The sequence below is a fragment of the Orycteropus afer genome, unplaced genomic scaffold (genome assembly GCF_000298275.1).
Source record: "Orycteropus afer afer isolate SDZICR_OR568_19922 unplaced genomic scaffold, OryAfe1.0 scaffold00010, whole genome shotgun sequence".
NCBI lineage: Eukaryota > Metazoa > Chordata > Mammalia > Tubulidentata > Orycteropodidae > Orycteropus > Orycteropus afer.
The window spans coordinates 17,582,792-17,593,879 of record NW_006921597.1 but is presented as its reverse complement, the minus strand read 5'-3'; the positions used below and the strand labels follow the sequence as shown (position 1 = coordinate 17,593,879).

At 39.6% G+C, this 11,088-nt stretch overlaps 1 protein-coding gene across 1 annotated transcript; it reads left to right on the top strand.

Moving 5' to 3' along the window:
• Positions 1-2,334: 2,334 nt before the first annotated feature.
• CD53 (CD53 molecule) lies at positions 2,335-8,236 on the top strand. The gene is made up of 7 exons (XM_007949392.1): positions 2,335-2,397; positions 3,228-3,416; positions 3,508-3,582; positions 4,130-4,225; positions 6,066-6,146; positions 7,221-7,304; positions 8,165-8,236. Exons 1-7 carry the CDS (start codon positions 2,335-2,337, stop codon positions 8,234-8,236), a joined length of 660 nt encoding a protein of 219 aa, XP_007947583.1.
• The last annotated feature ends 2,852 nt before the right edge of the window (positions 8,237-11,088 follow it).

Genomic DNA, 11,088 nt, shown 5'->3' with positions numbered 1-11,088 from the left:
CTTTGAACTTCTATGGCCTTTGGTGCTGTTCTTTGGGTGTTGACATATTTTACCTTTTATTACTTGATATAGCCTGTACAAAAAGGCTACAATAAGGACTGTCAAGAATTTGGAGAAGAGGAATGATAAATGGGACATCCTAAGAGTTAAAGTAATAATAATAAAAATTCTCGATAAAACGAGTAAGATTATCTATAGTGTCTTAGCTTATCAGATATTTAGTTAATGTGATATTGATAAAGGCCTGGAAAACACTCAAATTCTTTGTCCACTCCAGATAAACAGAGTGCTCCTTAAAACTAAATAATCTTGAGTTCCATTTATTGAATACTAACAATATATGGCAGGCTCTGTGGTAAAATCTAATCTTCACATCTACTCAATGAGCTACGGTATTATCCCCATTTTACATAAAAAGAAATTGTGGCTGTTGTTGTTGTTATGTCCATGGAGTCGACCCCGACTCATAGCGACCCCTCCTTGGGTTTCCGAGGCAGTATCACTACGGAAGTAGGATTGCCCAACCTTCCTTCCGAGGAGTGGCTGGTGGGTTTGAACCACCAGCCATCTGGTTAGCAGGCAAGTGTCTTAGCCACTATGCTACCAGAGCTCCCAAAATTGTGGCTAGAAATGTTAAATAGGTTACTAAATTTCACATAGCTGTTTAGTGACCTGTGAGCGTTGAATTCAAGTTTGACATCAAAGCCTGGATATTAAATCATTGCATATTTTTTTAACCCTTCAAGTGTATCTTAGTTCCTGGTGCTGCTGTAACAAAAACACCACAAGTAATTGTGGTACACAGAGAGACGTCATAGCTATTAAGCATCCCCACCCCCCTCTAGCCTCTGACAGCCACCAATCTGCTTGTTTCTACAGATTCACCTATTTGGGATATTGCACATAAATGTAATGCCTTAGTTTCCTAGTTCCACTGTAATAAAAATACCACAAGTGGGTGACTTTAAAGGACAGGAATTTATTATCTCAAAGTTTTGGAAGGTAGAAGTGCAAATCAAGGAGTTGGCTCTTGGGGAAGGTCTTTCTTTATTGGTAGCCCTGCATGTTCTTTAGCATTTGTTGACTCATAGAGGATTCTTCCAATGGTCTCTTCCCCCTATGTGTGTGCGTCTCTCTTTCCTTATCTATTTTCCCTTTTTGTAAGACCCACTTCGAAGATACCTCATTAACATTAAGAAAAAAAATCCTATCTCCAAGCAAAGTCACATGCACAGATACAGGGATTAGGATTTCAACGTATGTTTTGACCATCTGGTCTTTTTAGTAGGGAACTCTCTAGTGAATCAAGTAGCTCATCAAGTTTATCCATACTCTAGAGATCATCTAATTCCTGGGTACCTTAACACTGCAAAGAGAGTACTATAGATTGTACAACAAATCCATGTACAGCAAAAGGCACAGTTCAAATAAACACATAAATACACACACACACACACAAACTCAGTAAGTTGACATTTTGCTTTATATATCAGTCTCATGTGCAGTTTTTAAATATGTAACTCCACCAAACCTCATTACCTATGAAAGTTGAAAACTGTGTATCTAGATCTCTAGAATTGAGGACCAGACACTGGGTATTGATGTCCTCACAAATAAAATGATACGGTATTTCTAAAAAATAATAATTATACACACGTACACACACACAAATCAGTTGGATTTTTGTTGGTCTGCTTTTATCTCAGCTGTGAGATTGTCAGCTTTAGGACAATGGCAGTTAATTAGACATGGTTGTATCTACCACAGCATGTAGAACAGAAAATGCCATGAACATTTTCTTCAGCAATAGAATGAATGATGCATAGCTATGTTCCACTTATTTTCATTTAAACAAGAGAGAGGTCAGACCAGACATAGTAAGTATAAGCATCTTAAAGTATTGGAGGGACTGGCTGATCAGGCCATAGGTTTTTCCACAACCTATTGGCCAGCCTACCTCTGACCTTAAAAGCTACTTTTCTAAATATGTACCCAGGCATTAGTCACTGATGCTGCACATGGACCCGAAAGTGCTTGCTGTCCTTGGTGTATGCCACTGTGACTCTTCCTTGTCTTTTATGCTGCTTTATTCAATGTTAAGCATCTTTGATTTGCAAAAGAGTGTCCAGAATAAACAAATTGATAGCTCAACTCAGACTGTGAGAGAAGGGAGTTGGGGAAAACTTTCTAGAACATAGCCACAGCTTAAACCTAAGGTGATGTTGACAATACTTGAACCTTGAACATTTATGTCCTCTGATGTCCCATGTTACCTTGTAGTTACATTACTGATTTTCTCTCTTCCTTCTAATCTTCAGGACAAGAATATCCAGCATGGGCATAAGTAGCTTGAAATTGCTGAAGTATATCCTGTTTTTCTTCAACTTGTTCTTTTGGGTAAGTGTGTCTCTTCTGAGCATGGCTGAGCTCACAGTTCCCCACTTAAGCACTACTGCTGTCTACTGAATAGCCTGATGGTGAAGTATAATCTATATCTGGGCCATGTGGGGCATACTTCGATTAAGAGAAAAGAAATAATAATTTCTTCCTCCCCCCCTGTCTTGCCACAGTATAACCCTGCAAATTTTAAAGATACCAGTGTGCCATTCCTCTCTTAGGGATTTTGGCTACCAGTAGCTATGGTAAGGAACCTGAGACTGCACAATCCTTATATCTGGACACAACTTTTTGGGTGTGTGTGGAACACTTGGAAAAATGGCTAAATGAAATGATAGTCATTCTTCCTAAGGCAGTTTTATGGTGTCAGATACAGGATGGCTTGGTACTCATTTGTATGTTAGAAGATTCTTAAAAGTTTGGGTTCTCTAGCAGACTGCCTCGTAAGATGATCTTCCTCAAGCAGTGGGGCCCCTCTATATGGTCACAGATTCCAAAGGGAAAGTCATGTGAGTCCTGGAGGGAACCAGGAATAGGAGATCTGAAGCATAAGTTAGACCTGCTATATGGTGAAGTACCATGTAGCTCAACAGTAAAATTTTCCTGGTATTTGGAAATGAGTAGGATAAAGTATGAGTTTCCACAGGAGGAAACTGGGATTGCCTCACTTTCAGGAGCATGGAGAAGCTGGTAAGTAGTTTGTTCATGAAAGTCTTGATAGAGTTAATGGAAAAAGGTGATTCTGATCTAAAGCAAGTGAAAATATAAGGAAATATTCAAGAACCGGAACCATATTTTTCCTCAGAATGTTGTGGGATTCTTTCTTTTAGCTCTGTGGCTGCTGCATTTTGGGATTTGGGATCTACCTCCTGATTCACAACAAATTTGGGGTGCTCTTCCACAACCTCCCTTTCCTCACATTGGGCAATGTGCTCGTCATCGTGGGATCCATTATAGTGGTGGTTGCCTTCATGGGTTGCATGGGCTCCATCAAGGAGAATAAGTGCCTGCTTATGTCGGTGAGTCCCTAGCAGCAGATGTGATGTCCTAAGTGGGGAGAGGTGATGCCTTAGGTCCCCGTGTTGTGAGCATGTCTCTCCTTTGCCACAGTTCTTTGTCCTGCTGCTGATTATCCTCCTTACTGAGGTGACCTTGGCCATCCTGCTCTTTATGTATGAAAAGAAGGTATGTTATAAAGAAAACAACTCATTGTGTCATTGCTGAAATTGGGGAGTGTGTGGTGGAGAAGAATTTGGTGTAGAATCAACGCTATAGTAGAAGAGGAAGTCTGGAAGAAAGAGAGATTAATTGTAATTGGGGAGAGAAAAAAACTCATGAAAGAGAATTTATTTGAGTGATACCTTGCAGGATGAATGGGAAGAATAGTAAAAGCCAGTTTATCTCCTATAACTAGTTTTCTCACTGCTTGACCATAGGGAATGTCTGTTTCGGTGCCTAAGGGGAGCCCATGTTTTGATAGCTCCATTTTCTCCAGTGTAAACCAGAGTTCTGAAGAGGCCAGAATCATACTTCCATGCCATCTCACCTTTAGCTCATCTTCCTATATACATTCTCACTCCCTTCACTTTCTTAGCACTGAGGAGAAAATTTGGAGAGGAGGGAAGAATTGAACCAGTAGAATATACTAAACTTAACTTTTGAGTCCTACAAATTACTTATTCCTTGAACTCACTTTTTACAATGTCTCCACTGCTGGAATGCACCTACTCAGCTGAGTGACTATGTGTCTGAGGGCCTGAGTGACAGCATACTGCGCTACAACTCGGATAACAGCACCAAGGCAGCATGGGACTCCATCCAGTCATTTGTGAGTACAGAGCTTAGCTTTCCTTTCCTGGAAGTTTCAGAATCTAAGATCCACAGCGCTGAGGCCCAGAATAATGCTATGGCATCACAAACAAACAGGAATCAATCTGACTGATACCAAGTTCTCCATATTCTCTCTTTCATCCTTCATCAACTGAGATAGGTGCATTGTTAAAGCCTTATTGTTGTTGTTGTTATGTGCCATCGAGTCATACCTGACTCATAGCGACCCCTCCTTGGGTTTCCTAAGCAGTATCACTACGGAAGTAGGATTGCCCAAACTTCCTTCCGGGGAGTGGCTGGTGGGTTTGAACTGCCAGCCGTCTGGTTAGCAGGCAAGTGTCTTAGCCACTATGCTACCAGAGCTCCCTGTTAAAGCCTTGCTAGGATGTAAAGAAGACTTAAACATGTAACACTGGATTAATTTATATACTTTCCGATTTTACTGTAAAAATCATATCATATAAGAAATCTCTATTGAATTCCTGAGTAGCCCCAACCAGACTTGTACTTGCATTACATTTCTTATGGCCCTTCCCCACCCACAAACATGCATGTAGAACCCTGCATTCCTGCCTTGGTGGTGAATGGTGATGGGGGATAAAGATGGAATTAGTAGAGCCAGCCTGGTACCAGCACAGTCTGTGTCACAAACACTACTGCTCTGATCACATGGAGCTATAGTCATGGCTTCGGCATGCCTGCTTAGTGCAGAGTAGGAGAAATAGCCCAGGAATTAGAGCTCAGAAGCCAGCAGAGGTAAACTTCGGGCAAGTCACTTAATCTCCATGGATCCCCAATTTTTTTTTCCTCAATGCTATATATAAAGCATTTTATTTTAGGATTTTTAGGCATATACAAAAATAAAGAGAAGAGTAGCAAACTGGATCTCCACATCCATATCACTTAGCTTCAACATTTACAGTGGCACAGTGGTTAAGCACTGGCTGCTAACCAAAAGGTTGGCAATTCAAACCCACCATCCACTCCATGGGACAAAGATGTGACAGTCTGCTTCCATAAAGATTATAGCCTTGAAAACTTGTGGGGCAGTTCTATTTTGTTGTATAGGATGTCACGAGTCAGGACTGACTTAACAGCAGTAAAAAATTTACAATAATTCCTTAACATCAACTCATAAATTGTCCATAATCAAATTTCCTTCATTTTCTGAAAAACATTTTTAACTGGTTTGTTCCAATCAAAATCCAAACAATGTTCACATGTTATGTTTGGATAATATGTCTTTTAAATCTCTTTAAGTCTATAATAATTGTCTTCTCTACTCATGCTATTCATTTGTGGAAAGAAATTTGTCCTGTAGAATTTCCTACTTCCTGCATCTGGCTAGTTGCTTCCTTAAGGAATTGTGGTGTTGTGGAGACTTATCTCCCATAAACCCTTAAATCTAGAGGAATGATGAATGCTCAGTTTTTGGCCAAGAACCTTCATAGATGGTACTTCCTATTGCATCAAGCAGGCACATAATATCTGACTGGCCTACTTTCAATGATTTTAAGATCGATTATAGAATTCAGGTATGGTCAGCTTGATCTCGCCATTACAAGGTCCACTAGGTGCCTCTTTCCTAATATGTAAAATGTGAATAAATAAAGCATGCCCTTTCTACTTCACAGCATTCTTAGATGTGAGTGAAATGGTATAAATGAATGTGAAAGGACTTTGTTCCAAGAAGCCTGTAGTAATCAAGGCAATTCTGGATTCTCTGATATAGAGTCAGATTTGAAGGGATCATCTTTCCACCCCCCACCCTCCATGGCCCACAGTTTATTTTCTGTTAACTTTCTAAACATCATTTTTTTTTCGGGTTTGGATTTTAGCTGCAATGTTGTGGTGTAAATGGCACAAGTGATTGGACCAGTGAACCACCAAAATCTTGCCCCTCAGACCCACAAGTTAAGGTAATGTTTTTGGCATCATTCCTGTTGATTTCTTTGACTGAACTTTTAATTATCGGAGAAACTTCAATTGTGTAAGTTCTAGTCCTCCCAAACAGAAGCAGAGAACTTTGAATAAAAAAAAAAAAACTAGGGAGACAACCCCATGTAGCCAAACAAATCAGACAAAAAGAAGAACAAGCTCATTTAGACTAGAGAGACATGAAGAATTTTGTCATATTGAAATACTACATTACAGGGAGGAAGTTTGTGTAAAAGTTGCAGAGAGTAATATCTAGATTTTTCTTGAGCAAAAAGTAGGTTATGGTTGAACGTGAAATTTGTAGTGTTGAGGTAGAACAGCTTCTCCTTCTACTTGCTTCTCTGCTCTCTTTCCTTGGAGATAGAACAGTCTAGCCCCTTAGTAAAATGTATCATAACTTCAAAGTGGAGAAGTAAGGAGATGGGAGACAGAGTTGGTGGAACTTCTGAAACAAACTGCTCACTTAATTTGGACCTCCACAGTAGGCTCAGAGGAGACGCCAAAATCGTTGTCCCACTAGACCAAGTCCCTAGAGTCCTCTTCTCAGCCTATGTTACCCTTTTCCTGGGGTAATGTAGAAGTCCCCAGAATTTTTCACATCTGTGCAAGAAGACTAAAACACCCATCGACCAGACCTGGAGCTTCGTAGGGCTATCACAGGCTTGCTGGCTATTGAAGCAGAAGCTGAAATGCTAGTCAATTTTAGGATTGCATAGCCTATAATTCCCATTTGTTAATCCCAAATCATCAATGTGTATTCAAAGAACAAAAGATCATCTGCTGCCAGCATGCTTCTTGGGGGTTAATTTAACTCAGTGGGTAACAAGCTAGGACATTTACATTATTTTACCACTGTAATGATAACAACACCAGGAAATCCTCTAGTTTAATATTCTCTACATCATTCCTCAGTTTCTCTATCCATACAAAGAAAATAAACATACAATAATTGGCCTAAATTTCTTGACATTGTGTAAGGCAAAATAAAATGTATCTTTCCAAATAAACCTACTGATAAGATTGAATAAGACAGTATTATCATTTTTTTTTTCTAGGGTTGCTATGTGAAAGCAAAAACGTGGTTTCACTCCAATTTCCTGTATATTGGAATAATCACTATCTGTGTATGTGTGATCCAGGTAAGCACTTAGCCATAGGAGTATTGTGAAGATTAAATGAATTAATCCATATAAATTTTTAGAACAGTACCAGATATGTAGTATGTGCTAAATAATTGTTGACTCCTTTTACTAGTATATGAGCTCCCCACAGTCAATTAGCAAATGATATTATTACCACTTTGATTTATGGCATATAGAAACAATATCACAAGAAGATATATCCTGTCAATATATGTTAATTCATCACAGTCGAACTAAAAGCCCCCAAGCAGAGCCCCACTTTGGCCTTACTCAGCTGGTCTGAAAAAGAGCCTATGATGAATTAAACATTTCACTAGAAAAAAGTGGCCCCGTATGCTAGGTAGGAATTGATCATGAAAATTATAATCAATCTGCTTAGTTCGGCAAGTTTGAGTCAATTGGGGGCAATTTTAGGTCCTTTCTTATTGTGTGATATTGTGCTTTTTCTCCACCCATGTATATTACAGATTAGCTAAGATTTAATCAGGAAACTTGCAGAGAAACCATTTTTCTCTGCTTGGAAACCAAGGAGACATAGGGGATGTGTAGTGACGAATCACTGCACAATGTGTTCAATAAACAAAACAAAACAAAAGTTGACTATACCAACAGCAAGACTTCTCTGCCTTGAAGAAACAAACAATGTCCCAATGCTCTATACTCTACTGTCTTGTCATCATTACTCTTAGTCTGTCCTCAAGCACTGGGACAGACTCCTGAGAGGAAATTATAAGTAATGGAGGGAAGGGTGGTCTTAGCATGATGGAAGTTTCTTCTTCCCTAGAGCTAATCCCAGGGGATGTGGGAGAAATGGCTCCTACTATGAAGACCTCACATTTTCACAACTCTTTTCTCAGGTGCTGGGGATGTCCTTTGCACTCACCCTGAACTGCCAGATTGATAAGACCAGTCAGGTCCTAGGGCTGTGACCTGCAACTACCCTGTATTGGAGAGACTTATTTTATCTCTGGAAATCCAAAACCACTTATAGCATGAAGCCCTAAATGATAACCTCCTGGGCTGGCACTTTTGTCTTCCTCCCATCTCTTCCTTGGTTTGGTCCCTGTCTCATACAACCAGAGTTGAGGGTATTGGTCAGGCATTTCCCATCTCAGGCAGCAAACCAATCATACTCATGACAGCAGCCCCCATGCTGCTCAAGGTAGTGACACTAATACCAGAGGGTTTTTCAGACACAAGAGGCCAAGATAGTCTGTGGCACTAACAGCTCAAGATCAAAAGGTAGGTCCAGAATTTGAATTTTGGTATCTTCCCATTGTCAGTCTCAAGTTTCTAAATCATGTTCAATTCACTCAACAAAGTCAATCAAGAGTCAGGCTAAAAGGAGTTCTGGGGCCAGACTCACTGGATCATTGTCACAACCCTGTTTCCTTTTGACTGGGGGTCTTGGGTAGAAGAATGACAGAGAAATTTTTTCGCAAAGGGTGAGATTTCGTTTCAATTTCCTTATTAAAGGGTCTTGCTGATTTATTCTAAGTCTTTCCAGAACAAACTATCCAATGATTCACATCCTGACTTTAGCTAGTTTCTTAGCTTTCAATCTATATAGTTATGGAGGAACTCAGAAGTACCTGTGCCTCTGATAAATTAGCTGATAATCCCATTCAGAAGAATTCCAGGGTTATTACTTTATCAGATAAGGTTTTGTAAATGTACTATTTTAACTTCTCAATAAATGAAATATCTAATGATCTCAACCATAATATTCTCATTCTTATATCTCAAACCTACCCTCCATGACTCAGACTGATATCCCAGCCTTAAAAGTAACCTTAATTTGTGCCAGCCAAGCCAGATGTATTAGTTGCTTATTGCTGCATAACAAATTATTCCAAAACTTAGTGGCTGAAAGCAACAGCCATTTATTATCTCATATTTTTGACAGGTCAGGAATCTGGGAGCAGCCCAGCTAGGTTACTCTGTTTCACTATCTCTCACAAGGCTGTAATCAGGATGACAGCCAAGTCTGCAGTTATCTCAAGGCTCAATTGGAAGAGGATCTGCTTCAAGCTATCTCACATGGCTGTTAGCAGGCCTCAGTTCTTGGCTATATGAGTTTTCCACACAGCTTCTTTATGACATAACAGCTAGCTTCCCTTATAAAAAGACTTCCAAGAGAGAGACGAGAGAAAGAACCCAAAGCAAAAGGTAGTCCTTTTATAATCAAACTTAACATATCACTTCTAGCACATTCTTTTCCTTAGAAGTGAGTCAGTAAGTTCAGCTCATAAGCACAGGGAGATTACACAAGGGTGTAAACATCATTAGGGATCTTTGTGCACCATCTTAGAGATTTCCAGCCACACCATGTTTGTTGAGTAAAAAGAAGCAACTAACTTGAGTTGTGTATAAGTCCTGGCTATAGTAACTGTATTTTGTCAAGCAGAAAATCAAACCATATCTAATACAGAGCCAAACACCCAAATAAGGAGCTCAGGTGGCATAGTTGTTAAAATGCTTGGCTGCTAACTGAAAGGTCAGCAGTGAACCTACCAGCTGCTCCATGGGAGAAAGCTACGATAGTCTGCTTCCACAAAGATCCTATGGGGGAAGTTCTCTCTTATAGGATCTCTGTAAGTTGAAATTGCCTCAACAGCACACAACAACAACATCCAATGTAGAGAAGTCAGAAGAAGGGGTAGAAGAATTAGTTTCTACACTCAAAGTTTTGTGCACGATCTCCCATCTTCATTTAAGGAAAATAAGTCATGGGAATGGTAGTGCGTAGAAAAACCTACATCTTTTGCACATTCCTGAGGAAAATAAAGAAGGTGCAGAGGAGACATTCCCTTGGGTATCAGCGGTTCAAACCCACCAGCTGCTCCATGGAAGGAAGATGGGCAATCTACTTCCATAAAGATTTACAACCTCAGAACCCCTGTGGGGGTCTCTATGAGTAGGAAATGACTCGATGGCAGTGAGTTTGGTTTTTTGGTATCATAGGTGTCAAAAATATCTCAAAGTCAATGTGCACAAAATGAAATTTATCATTATATCTTCCAAACCTGCTGTTCTTCTTTGTAAGCACTTTACATACATCTTCCCATTTAAATCTTAACAAAATGTCCCTTGTATCCACTCCTTGGAAGAAAGATTGGGAGATCTACTTTCATAGTGATACCACCTCGGAAACCCAAGCAGGGGTCACTATGAATCGGATATGACTCAATGGCAGTGGGTTTAGTTTCGATTTTGCTTCCATAACACACTCATAGAAACTTCATGGAACTTACCACATTTTATTTTAATTGCTCATTCTTTTTCGGTCTTTATAAATTATTAGCCTGATTAAGTTTAAAAGTGAGTGAAAATATACAAATTAATTATGATTAAGAATGAGGTCATAACTACAGACGCAGTTCAGGTTTAAAAATCCATGAGAATATGATTTAAAAAAAAAAAACTAGGCAATCAATTTGAAAAAAATCTAAGTGCCAACTACAGATAATTTTCTAGGTAAATAGGTATACAAATTAGCTCAAAAAGCAATATTATCTTTGTGTTAGGCTGGGTTCTCTAGAGATGCAAAACCAGTAAAGCTTAGAGAGAGAGAGAGAGAAAGAGGAATTTATCTTAGGAAAATGGCTCACACACTTATAGAAGATGGCAAGTCCCAAGTTCTTGGTTCAAATATCAAGCCGGAGGCTTTTCCTGACTCATGCAGCTGCAGGGGCTGACGAGCTCAAGGTTGGCTGGCAGTATATTGGCTGTTGACTTCAATGAATGATGAATCCAAGATCTCCAGGCCGAATGGTGGATT

Coding starts and splice junctions, on each gene's coding strand:
- CD53 (XM_007949392.1), top strand. CDS start 2,335: ATGGGCATAAGTAGCTTGAAATTGCTGAAGTATATCCTGTTTTTCTTC. Junction 3,583..4,129: donor TCTTTATGTATGAAAAGAAG/GTATGTTATAAA, acceptor GCACCTACTCAG/CTGAGTGACTATGTGTCTGA. Junction 6,147..7,220: donor CCTCAGACCCACAAGTTAAG/GTAATGTTTTTG, acceptor TTTTTTTTCTAG/GGTTGCTATGTGAAAGCAAA.